Genomic DNA, 15951 nt, shown 5'->3' on the forward strand with positions numbered 1-15951 from the left:
ACAGCTATGGGGCAATAATGAACGGTGCAGAGCACTATATGGCACAGCTATTGGGCAATAATGAACGGTGCAGAGCACTATATGGCACAGCTATGGGGCAATAATGAACGGTGCAGAGCACTATATGGCACAGCTATGGGACAAAAATGAATGGTGCAGAGCACTATATGGCACAGCTATGCGACAAAAATGAATGGTGCAGAGCACTATATGGCACAGCTATGGGGCAATAATGAACGGTGGAGAGCACTATATGGCACAGGTATGGGACAAAAATGAATGGTGCAGAGCATTGTATATGGGGCACAGCTTTATATGGCGCAACTATGGGGCAATAATGAACTGTATGGAGCATTATATGTGGCACATTTTTATATAGAGCATCTTATGGGCCCATCATGAACTGTATGGAGCATTATATGGGGCTCCTTATTCAATATGGATATTCAAAAACACTTAATCTACTGATGTCTCAATTAATTTTACTTTTATTGGTATCTATTTTTATTTTTGACATTAACCGGTAGCTGCTGCATTTTCCACCCTAGGCTTATACTCGAGTCAATAAGTTTTCCCAGTTTTTTGTGGCAAAATTAGGGGGGTCGGCTTATACTCGGGTATATACGGTAATAGAAATACGGCAGAAAACAGAGGAAGAAAGTTCAGAGAAGAAGCTTCATAGAAAGACATTGAAGTTACAGATGCCATTTAACCCTTTGTGGGAAAGTGATTCCAGCACTTCACCAAGTAAATCCCACGAGAAATGTAGACCCCAATATCCACAGGTGTCCCTTCTAATTGGGGAAACTGTCACCCCTAATAATCCTCAGACAGTTCAAAGGAACAAGGAAAAGTGCCCCACTATGGAGGTGACAGAAAGTCTGTTTAGTCACTTAAAGGTACCTTCACACATAACGATATTGTTAACGATATCGTTGCTTTTTTATGACGTAGCAACGATATCGTTAATGAAATCGTTATGTGTGACAGCGACCAACGATCAGGCCCCTGCTGGGAGATCGTTGGTCGCTGAATAAAGTCCAGAACTTTATTTCGTCGCTGGACTCCTGCTGACATCGCTGGATCGGCGTGTGTGACACTGATCCAGCGATGTCTTCACTGGTAACCAGGGTAAACATCGGGTAACTAAGCGCAGGGCCGCGCTTAGTAACCCGATGTTTACCCTGGTTACCATCCTAAAAGTAAAAAAACAAACAAACACTACATACTTACCTACAGCCATCTGTCCTCCAGCGCTGTGCTCTGCACTCCTCCTGCACTGGCTGTGAGCGTCGGTCAGCCGGAAAGCAGAGCGGTGACGTCACCGCTCTGCTTTCCGGCCGCTGTGCTCACATAGACAGTACAGGAGGAGTGCAGAGCACAGCGCTGGAGGACAGACAGCGGTAGGTAAGTATGTACTGTTTGTTTTTTTTACTTTTAGGATGGTAACCAGGGTAAACATCGGGTTACTGCGCTTAGTTACCCGATGTTTACCCTGGTTACCGGCATCGTTGGTCGCTGGAGAGCGGTCTGTGTGACAGCTCTCCAGCGACCAAACAGCGACGCTGCAGCGATCCGGATCGTTGTCGGTATCGCTGCAGCGATCCGGATCGTTGTCGGTATCGCTGCAGCGTCGCCTAATGTGAAGGGGCCTTTAGCTTCATAGTATCAGCTCTAATCCAATGGTGAGAGAGCGATTTACCCTGAAGAGTCACAGATTGTGGGGTTGTTATAAAATGTTATATTTAGGGGGTTTTGTGTTGTCTCTTTATAAGAATCACAATGGTTTTGTTTCTTTTCCGCTGATAGATACAAATGACCCAACTATGAAAGACGGGAACCAAGTAAACCTGTATTACTCTCATAGTACCGTGCCCCTTTCTTGGCCCCCAGACACAGTATAATGTTCCCACAGGTTCCCCTTCACATTATGATAGTACAAGATGTCCCACACAATATTCTTCCACCCAAACCACTAGATAATAAATCCTCACTTATCCCATTCTTGATACCGCACAGTGCCAGTTTCTTGGCCCCCACACAAACACACAGTATAATTTTTCCACAGTACCTGCATCCCCAATTTTTTTTAGGGTATTTTCATGTAATACAAAGAAGCCTACAAAAAAAAGCTAAAAAAAACCCTAATATAAAGAGAAAATAAAACACTGTACATGGAGATATTGACGTCAAACAACTCCTGTCTTGTTGTTCTTACAAACAAGCTTTTATAAAAACGTGATAGAAGTTTACAGTGCGGGGAAGACGGGAAACCTTCATATAGACGGCTGGTGGTGATGGAGTCAGTGACGGAATCTGGACAAATGTTTCTAGAGCCATTGTAGAAGATGAAGATGTTGTCCTCATAATGAAGTAGTTATTTCTCCTGTCACGTAATGAATATCTCCTGCAGTATTACTAATGCCGATTCCAGTGTCGGTAAATGAGACGAGAATTAGCGTTATGGAAGATGAGTCTATGAGAAACATATTCAGCTGCCGATTCCGAGGAGGAAACTGCTTGTTGTCTGTGGCCTAAATACATAGGTTTTATTAGTAGACGTCAGGGAAGAACGAAGTATGTTGTAAAATAATAAAAAATACCATTGGTGCTTTCGTCTCCCGCCAGTCTCTGTATTTCCTAGTCATTCCCAACGAACTTGTGATTCCTACAGCCAATGAGTTGCTGAAGCAGTAAGAAACATAGCCAGTCATTGGGAGCATGGAGATGTCTTAGCCAGCAATTCAACTTATGTTCCAGTCCATAAAAGACTAGAGAATACAACATCTACACGTTCTATCTCCTCATGTGTTTCCCTCATGTGTTTCCCTTATTATCTCCAATTATTGTATTATTACACAGGATTTTTATGATGTTACATCGGCTCATCTTCTCATTCAGGTCTCTACAATATCAGATCCTCTCAGCGAAGATCATCTATAAGACAATTTTCTTGAATTACCCATCAAGAATGGATATAGACAGAGACAACATGGCGGGGAGGATATTAAACCTCACCCTAGAGATCCTCTTCCGTCTTACTGGAGAGGTGAGAGATTCTGATGACGTCACATTACATCATTATTATCTATGGGAATAACAGATGGACACAACTGGAGAGGTGAGGAGTCTGGAAATGTCTGTAGTGAGATTTATTAATGTGTCTCTCCATAACCAGGATTACACAGTAGTGAAGAAGACCTCTAGTGAACACTGTCAGGATCCTGTGTCTGAGGGATGGGGAAGACCCCTGAGTCCAGTCCTAAGGCCTCCAAGTAACCCCCTGGTTTATGAGGATATCAATGACCAGAAGATCCTAGAACTCGCCTGCAAGATGATTGAGCTGCTGACTGGAGAGGTGACACTGCTGGGAATGCTGGGACATTATACAGTAACGCTATGAAGGGATCAGGGGATGACGGTATCATTGTATGTGTCAGGTTCCTGTAAGGTGTCAGGATGTCACTGTCTATTTCTCCATGGAGGAGTGGGAGTATTTAGAGGAACACAAAGATATGTACAAGGAAGTCATGATGGAGGTTCCCCAGCCCCTCCCATCACCAGGTAAGAGACAGGACTAAATACACACGGCCTATAATTATCTGTATGTAAAGAATGAATTCAGTCCCTGTATGTGTTTCCTCCAGATCTATCCAGTAAGAGGACAACACCAGAGAGATGTCCCCGTCCTCTTCTTCCAGAGGACTGTAAACAGGAATATCCCAATGTTCCTCAGTATCATCAGGTAGATGGAGAGAAGGTGTCATGAGACCTCCCCTATGATGTGTAGATGGTTGTGAATCTCTTGTGCTCAGACTTGTTTTATCCCCCAGTATTATATGTTTTATACTTGTGTAATGAGAGCGGTGGAGATGGCAGGATTAGAGTTGATCATAGATGTGACTTCTCCATCTGTCTGTGACTTTTACAATATTTGTTTCAGGGTGAAGATCTGACCCATATTAATACTGCAGAGACCTATGTGATGGGTGACCAGCGGTGTAAAGAGGAGTTTCCCACATATGACTACCCAGGTGAGTAGTGACCACTAAATACAGAGAAGTCACAGATTCTTCTCAGTCACCAGCTGCGGCTGCGTTATCGATAGTCTATTCTGGTCGTATCACAATCGTGTGATCACCATTTTGGCTATAGACCACAACATTCTGCGCTATTTGGAAATGTTGAAATTACTTTGTGAAATTAAATCATTTTCTATAGAACTTATAGCCTGGGGTATCCACCTACCCCAATGGGATTAGTAGTCACTGACCATTACCTGCCCAGATCTGTGAACTACAAAGCCAAATGACATAGAGTGAGCTAACAAGTAAGAAAATCACTTGAAGAAAAATATAATGGGCCTGTAAGAGAAAGCGGAGGGTAATGATGCTGTTGGATTCCTAGAACCCTGAGATCTTATTGGATGAATCTCCCTTCTCTCCCTCCTGTGCTGCTGAATGTGCTCGTATGGTCCCTACAAGACCAGGTCCAGTCTTTCTGGCCAAACTTCACTTTTATTATCAACAGCATTAAATGTGCAGTCAGGGCCAAGTGTGAATGTCTGTACAATAACAACAGAGTTTCCATTTATCATGACTTTTCAATTTCTTTAAAACCAAGTAACTTCAAGGAGGATTATGATAAACTACACACAAAATATTACACCTGTCCCATGATATATCTCTAAGCTGTGCATTGCTGATGGCTGTAAAATAAATTTATTTACGCCTGCAGAAGATGTTGGCATGGCTCGAGCCTTGGTTTCATGGATTCACTCCACGTCATAAATTTCAATTTGTTTCCAATCCTAAAGAATTCAGATTACTGCACAATCTCTCCTGAAATGGGGAGCACTAATACTTTCTCTTCTCTTATCTTTGACTATCTAATATTTCTTCTTGAAACTCATCTGACAGAAAATTATGATAATTTAGATTGCCAAGAACCACCAAGCCCCATACTGTAACTGCTCCAGAGAGGTTTCACCTCTGATCACTCATTTTTTTTTTTACTAATGAAGGTTGTTGAGTTTGATCATTTTTCAGTAGATGTGTTATTGTCTATAGTCACAGATTTTGACTACAGTGGTTAGTTCCCAAAATACTCTAACTAGTTCCTGCAGCCAGTTTTATGTTCCTAATCAGGGTCCATTTTTCAAATCTGACGTGTGTCACTTCATGTGGTGATAATTTTAGAATTCTTCACAAAATATAAGCCCAAATTTTTTCACTTTCACAAAGGTAATAGCAAACAGATAGACCTCACACATAATTTTGCAACTTATCTTGTATCCGACAATACCCTATATATGATTGTACATTACTCTCTGGGCACATTTCAGGGTTGAGAAGGGAAAGAGCGCCATTTAGCTATTTGAATCCAAATCTTATTGGAATCGCTTGCAGACACAAAGAATTAGGAGCAGTGTTTGTGGCCACCTATCAGCTCAAAAGATGGCCACCACGAAAAGGCTTGGCGCTATCTACTCCATCTTCCTGATCCCAGGGATTGTCTTGCTCATTACCCTTTAACACCTCTACATGGATCAGGACTTACATAGAGACCCACCTGACTTGGCCCACAGTGTTGCCTGATGTTCGGTGGTGTGAAATGGGAAGAACAATAGTCAGGTAGCCGGGTCAGAACCAGTAAGGCAGAGAAAATACCAAATCAGAAGACATAAGAGTAGTCAGCAAACAGGCTAGGATCACAACAGGAAACAAATACACAAGCCGTGAGCTGAACATAGAGGACCGGACCAGAGAAGAACAAGGCTGTATCTGGCAGCTTCCTTCAATATGCTTCGAGCGTTCGTAGAATATGGTGCTATCCAATTGGCTGTATAAGGGAGCAGATTACTTCAGCTCGACAACACATACACCCATACTGCCAGACTAGAAGGTACAAGTTGTCCCAGGCATCCTAATCTTAGTGGCTGAATCAAGCCTATGTCGTCCAGAGCTTCTGATACCAACAACTACCAGAGACAATCCTAACATATGATCACAAAGTGATCCCTTCAACTATCAACATATAACCAATAGAGAGCAAATGAAGGTCCAAATATATGTTAAAAAAAGTATACATTTATTGAACAAGCACAAATCAACAAAGACACATATATACAGTACAGACCAAAAGTTTGGACACACCTTCTCATTTAAAGATTTTTCTGTATTTTCATGACTATGAATATTGTAGTTTCACACTGAAGGCATCAAAACTATGAATTAACCCATGTGGAATTATATACATCACAAAAAGGTGTGAAACAACTGAAAATATGTCTTATATTCTAGGGTCTTCAGAGTAGCCACCCTTTGCTTTGATGACTGCTTTGCACCCTCTTGGCATTCTCTTGATGAGCTTCAAGAGGTAGTCCCCGGAAATGGTTTTTCACTTCACAGGTGTGCCCTGTCAGGTTTAATAAGTGGGATTTCTTGCCTTATAAATGGGGTTGGGACCATCAGTTGTGTTGTGCAGATGTCTGGTGTATACACAGCTTATACTCCTACTGAATAGACTGTTAGAATTTGTATTATGGCAGGAAAAAAGCAGCTAAGTAAAGAAAAACGAGTGCCCATCATTACTTTAAGAAATGAAGGTCAGTCAGTCCGAAAAATTGGGAAAGCTTTGAAAGTATCCCAAACTGCAGTTGCAAAAACCACCAAGCACTACAAAAGAAAATGGCTCACATGAGGACCGCCCCAGGAAAGGAAGACCAAGAGTCACCTCTGCTTCTGAGGATAAGTTTATCCGAGTCACCAGCCTCAGAAATCGCAGGTTAACAGCAGCTCAGATTAGAGACCAGGTCAATGTCACACAGAGTTCTAGCAGCAGACACATCTCTACAACTGTTAAGAGGAGACTTTGTGCAGCAGGCCTTCATGGTAAAATAGCTGCTAGGAAACCACTGCTAAGGACAGGCAACAAGCAGAAGAGACTTGTTTGGGCTACAGAACACAAGGGACAGTGGAAATCTGTGCTTTGGTCTGATGAGTCCAAATTTGAGATCTCTCTTTCCAACCACCGTGTCTTTGTGCGACACAGAAAAGGTGAATGGATGGACTCTACATGCCTGGTTCCCACCGTGAAGCATGGAGGAAGAGGTGTGATGGTGTGGCGGTGCTTTGCTGGTGACACTGTTGGGGATTTATTCAAAATTAAAGGCATACTGAACCAACATGGCTACCACAGCATCTTGCAGCGGCATGCTATTCCATCCGGTTTGCGTTTAGTTGGACCATCATTTATTTTTCAATAGGACAATGACCCCAAACACACCTCCAGGCTGTGTAAGGGCTATCTGACCAAGAAGGAGAGTGATGGGGTGCTATGCCAGATGACCTGGCCAATCGAGATGGTTTGGGGTGAGCTGGACCGCAAAGTGAAGGCAAAAGGGCCAACAAGTGCTAAGCGTCTCTGGGAATTCCTTCAAGATTGTTGGAAGACCATTTCCGGTGACTACCTCTTGAAGCTCATCAAGAGAATGCAAAGATTGTGCAAAGCAGTCATCAAAGCAAAAGATGGCTACTTTGAAGAACAAAGAATATAAGACATATTTTCAGTTGTTTCACACTTTTTTGTTAAGTATATAATTCCACATGTGTTAATTCATAGTTTTTGATGCCTCCAGTGTGAATGTACAATCTTCATAGTCATGAAAATACAGAACAATCTTTAAATGAGAACGTGTGTCCAAACTTTTGGTCTATACTGTGTATGTATATATATATATATATATATATATATATATATATATATATATACACCAAAAATACTAGTGCAAAAAACAGTTACATATCAATACCCTATAAATAAGGGTAGAACAAGGTTGGCTGCGTATCAGGAAAAAAACGATGGGGCCAAATAACCACCCAGGTATGGATCACCATGACAAGATGGGTCAAATCCACAACAAAATTTACTTGTGCCCACTAGGGACTATATAGTATTGCATGTAGATGCCAAAATCCACTAGTACATGTCAGTTATCAAATAACATAAATAGCGCAGTCCATAAATAGATCATGGAGTATCTATGACCATGACTCACTTAAATGGTGAGTATAGACTGCAGCCAAAATGTAGATAAAGCAACACATAAACTCGGTGGTACCTATATCCTTAAAGGGTGCTTGCCCTAAGGTATAGCAGAGCTGGGGATTTATAACATAGCGGTATAATAGCTTCCAAATAGTCGCCCAATATAAAGGCAAAGTGCACCATTAAAGGCTCATCTACTACCTGCAGTCATAGTGCAACCCTGGGTGGTGGTCCCATAGTGCACCTCGACGTGTGTTTCACTGCCCCCGCAGTTTCGTCAGGAGGTCAATAGGTAACGTTTGTCCAGCTATTTATACAAACTTATGATTCCATTCCTCAGTATCCGCTGTAAACTGCGCGCATCCGCCATGTTGCATCGCGGGGAAGGGGCAGCGCTCAAGGAACGCATCACATGACCGGGTCCGTAACCATGTCAACGCGACACCATGGAGAGCTGCCGCCCGCCTCACCGAGAGGCAGCGCATGCGCACTGCGCGCTCCAGCCTCTAGCCCCAATATATCAGTGTAAGTATCCGTGTAAGTCACAGAGGAGACAACCAAAGATCCATTAACAACGCACAGTCCAACTGCATGTGCATGAGTCTCTAAAATGCCACCCCCACAGGAAAGTGTGACTATAAATCCCCTAGAAAAAGTTTTAAATTGCCGCAGCAAAAATACACTATACATTCTGAACGCATTATATACAATCACATTAATCCAACAAAATAGCTATTTAAATTCAATGTGCATATAATAGTAATTGATTAATGTAATGTAATAGTAATCGATTTGTCACGACCATGGGATCACTGCATCTAGATCCTTTTTACAGATGACAGATTTAGATGATGATTTTGTACAATTTATTATTGATCTTATTAGGGCTAGCGTTCGCAGCCCGGGGTCCACCGTGCAGGAGAACCTGCTGCTAGCAATGGCAGCACTGTATATACAAAAAAGGTTGCACTCTATCGTGCAAAAGCATGTCTAATATGAAATATATGAAATATGAATAGCAAAATGGCTTTTGAACATTAGGAAAATATTTAAGAGACGCTTTGCACAGAATTTGATATAATCAAATAGTGTGAGCCCATCAACCAATCGTCAAGGTGGTCTCGTAAAACTGATGGGTCCCTGATCTCCCTGTCCAAATGTGAACACTTACCGAAGGCCAATGTCTGTATGCCTGGGTGAATGTGGACACCTCTGTTCAGCAAAGCCTACATATGGGTTGACCGGGACCAAGTGTGATGAGATGCAATTAAAAACCACATGGTGATGGGAGGAGTGCGCAGTCAGTCAGCTAACACAGAAATGACAGAAAAAAGACTCGCACATCCAAACTAGTGTGAATAGGTGCATACCAGGAGCAGCTACCTCCATACATAAATATACAAAAAAGGTTGCACTCTATCGTGCAAAAGCACGAACTAGCTCTGTTATTTCACAGAGTAGCCGTGAAAGCAAAGCACTGAGCCCTGTTAGACTTAACAGAAGCACAGGCTAACTGCCTAACAGAGAGCAGTCAGTAGTCATGCATGCACACAAAACTCCTCGCCGGAGGTGCCAGCATTCTAGGGGCTTATTTCAGCCAGGTCCCTGAATACATACAAACACAATCTCCTCGCCGGAGGTGTCAGCATTCTAGGGGCTTATTTCAGCCGGGTCCCTGAACACAATCTTACATGATCACACAGGTGCAAAGCACATAACTTAGAAAGATACTAGCGTGTGGCCATGCGAGCCTTAAATAGTTGCAGCACATACAGGACCTTCCTAGAAGGACCAATGAGAGGCTGCTAGAGTCCTGGAGGACCAATGGATTTAGCTGCAGTATCTGAACATGTGACCCTCGATCTCCACTGAGAGATCTTACGCTGGGCATGCTCAGAACGAGAATAGCAGGACTTAGTCCTAGAAGCGTCTGCTCGCCGCTGCCCAGCACTGGCTTCAATGGCAGAAGCAGGAAAAGCAGCAGTAACTCTTTGTACAGAGTCAGACTGAGCGAGACGCTGGGACTGACGTCTCCGCTGAGCAGGCTCCACTGCGGCAGGAAAAGAATGGGAGACCACAGCGGAGATGGCCTGAGATTCCCCCTGTGCAGAGACGGGAACTCGACCCCTAACAGATCTTTTACAGTTTACGTTGACTCACAATTTCTTTACTTTTAAAGACAGAATTTTCCTACAGCTCCAGGGAACAGCGATGGGGGGCGACTTGTGCGCCGTCATACGCTAATTTGTTCCTGGGGCTGTGGGAGAGGGAAGTCGTATATAATTTGGAAGGTTTTTCTGCCGTGATCTCATGGTCAAGATATATCTATGATATATTGTTCATATGGCAGGGTAATGAAACATCATTGTACTCATTTATTAGCCAATTAAATATCAATCAACAAAATATCCGGCTGACATACAAATACAGTAAGGAAAAGGTTGAGTTCCTTGATGTATTGATTAAGGTGGATAGAAGTCAATTTATCACCACAGATGTTTATCGCAAAAGTACAGCAACCAATTCACTCCTCCATGCCACCTCGGCACATCACCCATAAACAATTGGGCGATTCCAGTGGGTCAGTTCTTGCGGATGAAACGCATATGTTCGGACAATACTAAATTTCTAAATCAAGATAAAATTTTGACAAATAATCTGCAACAAAGAGGCTACAATCATAAGTCCATTAGGAAGGGATATAGGAGAGCCTTAGCTACTCCTAGAAGTCAATTACTTATTCAAAAGAACAAAAGATTACAACAATGTGAACAACCAATTAGGCTGATTACTACCTTTAATTCAAGATGGACAGATTGTGGATATACTGAGGAAATACTGGCCTATTTTACATGCAGATGACGATCTACAGTATGTAGATTTTTGCTGACAAATCCCTCTGTCACATGGAGACCCTCTAAAAATCTTAAAGACCTGCTGACATGCAGCCATTATGTGGCACCACATAGGTCGTTGTTTTCTGAGAGCAGGCCCAAGATGGGGTAGCTTCCAATGTGGCGACTGTTCTGCATTCCAATGCATGGAAGAGAGTTTACAATTGAAAAAAGTGATGCCACCAGAACGTACACGATAACACACCATATCTCATGTACAACGGACATGGTCATCTACTATGCATACTGTCCATGCAAACTTATCTACAAAGGTATGACTACTCGTCAATTAAAAGTTAGGATTTTGGAACATATGAGGGACATTAGAAATGCAGCTACAGCCCAAGACACCACAATACTCAAAACTATCCCTTAGCACTTTAGGAGTCATCATGGCAGTAATCCTAAATTGCTCAAAATCGAAGACATTTTGTTGGAAGGATGTTCCAGAAGTTGCAGCGATTTATTCTGTATATTTTGGTTGTATAATCACGTATGTAACAGAATGAAATGTACTTTTATATGCACATTGAATTTAAATAGCTATTTTGTTGGATTAATGTGATTGTATATAATGCGTTCAGAATGTAAAGTGTATTTTTGCTGCGGCAATTTAAAACTTATTCTAAGGGATTTATAGTCACACTTTCCTGTGGGGGTGGCATTTTAGAGACTCATGCACATGCAGTTGGACCCTGCGTTGTTAATGGGTCTTTGGTTGTCTCCTCTGTGACTTACACGGATACTTACACTGATATATTGGGGCTAGAGGCTGGAGCGCGCACTGCGCATGCGCTGCCTCTCGGTGAGGCGGGCGGCAGCTCTTCATGGTGTCGCATTTACATGGTTACGGACCCGGTCATATGACCGGGTCACGTGCCCATGTGATGCATTCCTTGAGCGCCGCCCCCCTCCCAGCGATGCAACATTGCGGATGTGTGCCATTTACAACTGATACTGAGGCATGGAATCATAAGTTTGTATAAATAGCCGGACAAACATGTTACCTATTAACCTCCTGACGAAACTGCGGGGGCAGTGAAACGCGCGTCGAGGTGCGCTATGGGACCACCACCCAGGGTTGCACTATGACTGCAGATAGTATATGAGCCTTTAATAGTGCACTTTGCCTTTATATTGGGCGACTATTTGGAAGCTATTATACCGCTATGTTATAAATCACCAGCTCTGCTATACCTTAGGGCGAGCACCCTTTAAGGACATAGGTACCACCGAGTTTGTCTTGCTTTATCTACATTTTGACCGCAGTCTATACTCACCATTTAAGTGAGTCATGGTCATAGCACAGTCCATAAATAGATCATGGAGTATCTGTTTGTTATTTGATAACTGACATGTACTAGTGGATTTTGGCATCTACAAGCAATACTATATAGTCCCTAGTGGGCACAAGTAAATTTTGTTGTGGATTTGCCACATCTTCAGTCGTGGTGATTCATACCTAGGTGGTTATTTGGCCCCATCGGTTATTTCCTGATAAGCAGCCAACCTTATTCTCCCCTTATTTATAGGGTATTGATATGTAACTGTTTTTGCACTAGTACTTCTGGTACCAACGTCTACTCCGTTTCTAGCCCGGCCAGCCATATGAATAAGGACACGCCTGCTGACATCATAGGAGCAGATCCTAGAAGAGATGCGACACACCATCTGCAAAAGCCCTAATATGACAAAATTTCTGAAAATCAGAGCTGTAGGAATCCCCATAAAATGACGCCATTTTGGAAATTATAATCCTCAGAGAACTAATCTATTGGAATAGTGGCAATTTTTGTTAGATGAATAGAAGTTTTTATTGGTATTAAGTTCATCAACATAATGTTTCTGTGCGGCTTTTTGTTCTATATTTGGGAGGCAGAATGAACAAACAGTTGAATTACACGCTACACTGGTTCATCCTATGAGATTTTCTATTAGACTGTGAGCTGTCATTGTCTTGGTGAAGAATTCAATGTTTTTACATAACTTGCCATTTTTACAGACAGTTGAAGTAGAAATGGTAAATGTCAAAATGTCATTCAAGATATTTTATTCAAAAATAATAACTGGTTTATATCTTGGCAGATGACTGTATCGGGAGATCAGAGGAACAGCTGACGTCTTTAATTTTTAGATCGGATGATTTTGAGATCCCACTGGATACAATTGAAGTTAATGTCATTACTCCAGATATACCATCATCCGTTCACAGCAAAGACCTATCATCTGATCCTTTGAAACAGGTCCTGTCTTCTGATTCATTGGCGACAACTAAGGAAATTCAGAATCACAAAATAAGCATTAAAAACGAAAATACTCCTAAATCAAATAAGCTATTTTCATGTCCAGAATATGGAAACAGTTTTCCCATCGAAAAGTCTTTTCTTAAACATCCAAACATTTACACAGTGGAGAAAAGATTTTCTTGTTCCAAGTGTGAAAAATGTTTTAAACATAAATCCCATCTTGTTAGACACCAAAGACGTCACACAGGGGAGAAGCCTTTTTCCTGTTCAGAATGTGGTAAATGTTTTAATGAGAAATCAGATTTGGTTACACACCACAGAACCCACACAGGGGAGAAGCCTTTTTCCTGTTCAGAATGTGGTAAATGTTTTAAACAGAAATCGGCTTTGGTTACGCACCACAGAACCCATACAGGGGTGAAACCTTTTTCATGTTTAGACTGTGGCAAATGTTTTAATGAGAAATCAGTTTTGTTTAAGCACCAGAGAATCCACTCAGGGCAGAAGCCTTTTTCCTGTTCAGAATGTGGGAAATGTTTTAACCAGAAATACAAGCTTGTTATACACCACAGAATCCACACAGGGGTGAAACCTTTTTCATGTTCAGAATGTGGCAAATGTTTTAATAGGAAATCAGCTTTGGTTAAGCACCAGAGAACCCACACAGGGGAGAAGCCTTTTTCCTGTTTAGAATGTGGGAAATGCTTTAAACAGAAATCGGCTTTGCTTACACACCAGAGAACCCACACAGGGTTGAAACCTTTTTCATGTTCAGAATGTGGCAAATGTTTTAGCGAGAAATCAGTTTTGGTTAAGCACCAGAGAACCCACACAGGGGAGAAGCCTTTTTCCTGTTCAGAATGTTGGAAATGCTTTAAACAGAAATCAGCTTTGCTTAGGCACCAGAGAACCCACACAGGTGTGAAACCTTTTTCATGTTCAGAATGTGGCAAATGTTTTATTGAGAAATCAGCTTTGGTTATGCACCAGAGAACCCACACGGGGGAGAAGCCTTTTTCTTGTTCAGAATGTGGGAAATGTTTTAAAAAGAAATCGGTTTTGGTTACACACCAGAGAACCCACACAGGGGTGAAACCTTTTTCATGTTCAGAATGTGGCAAATGTTTTAATGAGAAATCAGTTTTGGTTACGCACCAGAGAACCCACACAGGGGAGAAGCCCTTTTCCTGTTCAGAATGTGGCAAATGTTTTAATCAGAAATCAATTTTGTTTAACCACCAGAGAAGTCACACAGGAGAGAAGCCTTTTTCCTGTCCAGAATGTGGGAAACGTTTTAAAAAGAAATCGGCTTTGGTTACACACCAGAGAACCCACACAGGGGTGAAACCTTTTTCATGTTCAGAATGTGGCAAATGTTTTAATGAGAAATCAGTTTTGGTTACGCACCAGAGAACCCACACAGGGGAGAAGCCCTTTTCCTGTTCAGAATGTGGCAAATGTTTTAATCAGAAATCAATTTTGTTTAACCACCAGAGAAGTCACACAGGAGAGAAGCCTTTTTCCTGTCCAGAATGTGGGAAATGTTTTAAAAAGAAATGTAATTGTGTTATACACCAAAGAACCCACACAAGGGAGAAGTCTTTTTCATGTTCATAATGTAGGAAATGTTTTACACTAAAATCTACTCTTTAACATCAGAGAAATCTCAATGGGGAGAAGCGTTTTTCATGTTAAGAATGTTGGAAATGTTTTACCCGAAAATTGTATTTCTTAAAGGGGTTGTCCATTACAAGGACAACACCTTGTCATTCCTCATGTTTGTCCTCTTTCAAATAAAAACACTTATACTCATTTTGCATGCCTGCGCTGTTCAAGGGTCTTAGCAGTCACATTGCCGGGGTTCATGTGAGGTTGTTACATAACACAAGCCCAGCGCGGAATCAGCATTGGCTTCACTGCTCCTGCAGGCAACATGTAAGTTTTTAACTTTTTACAAACAATGGATTAAATAAGACAAAATTTAATTTTTTATGGAAATCACCTGGTGCTCTTTTTTCTTTTTTTGCCTGCATTTACAAGTGGACTCCAGCGACATTGAACCTGGCACCCGTGGTCCTGTGATACTCTGGTGAGCACTGTGAAAATCTTTTTTCCCATGCTGATTGATTCACTGTTCCTGCCTTCGGATGTATTGAACAACAAAAGGAAGCCAAGTCTGCGGCTGCTCTCTGGCTTGCTTTTATTGTTTGATGTGTCCAAAAAGTGAAGATAGTGAACCAAGTTTAAGAATGCACTTGCTTTCAAAAAGCATTTGGAATTCTACTAGTCTTTTCTCTATGTTTTCTATGATCTTTAAATACATTTTCCCATTTTCAACCAAGAAAGAAAAAAAGAATATATATTTTAACTTTGAAAAAATAAAGAAATCCTAACTTTAAACATGTCTTGGAATTGTAGAGTAGAAGCTGGATACATCTTTTCCATTCCAGTGAGAAGGGGTTGTCCAAGTAGTGGATATCCCCTTTAAACATCAAAAATCTCACACAGAGAGAAACCATTATCATACCTACAGTAGACTGTGAAAAATAAATTACTAGAAAATAATATTTTGTTGACCATCAAAAATAACTCCGATGGGGTGTGGCTAAGACACTGAAGAGAGCAGACATGCAGCACTGCGCTCTCCCCATCATTTTCACAAACACCGGGTTCCTGCCTAGTAAACGGCAGGTTGTTGTCTTAGTACGGCTGGAGGAGACATTAGGGAGCCGACAGGAAGGATTTGAGTCAGCACTTGTGCC

At 41.8% G+C, this 15951-nt stretch overlaps 1 protein-coding gene across 1 annotated transcript in view; it reads left to right on the top strand.

Annotated features, from left to right (window-relative positions):
• LOC138663399 (zinc finger protein 605-like) overlaps positions 1-15001 on the top strand; it is a 35578-nt gene extending 20577 nt beyond the window's left edge. Inside the window, exons 2-7 of the mRNA XM_069749580.1 lie at positions 2902-3049; positions 3179-3358; positions 3441-3564; positions 3648-3745; positions 3944-4034; positions 13029-15001. Coding sequence (XP_069605681.1) covers positions 2972-3049; positions 3179-3358; positions 3441-3564; positions 3648-3745; positions 3944-4034; positions 13029-14806 — 2349 coding nt within the window. The 5' untranslated portion in view covers positions 2902-2971 and the 3' untranslated portion in view covers positions 14807-15001. The remainder of the gene's footprint in view (positions 1-2901; positions 3050-3178; positions 3359-3440; positions 3565-3647; positions 3746-3943; positions 4035-13028) is intronic.
• The last annotated feature ends 950 nt before the right edge of the window (positions 15002-15951 follow it).

The sequence above is a fragment of the Ranitomeya imitator genome, chromosome 2, assembly GCF_032444005.1.
Source record: "Ranitomeya imitator isolate aRanImi1 chromosome 2, aRanImi1.pri, whole genome shotgun sequence".
NCBI classification, from domain to species: domain Eukaryota; kingdom Metazoa; phylum Chordata; class Amphibia; order Anura; family Dendrobatidae; genus Ranitomeya; species Ranitomeya imitator.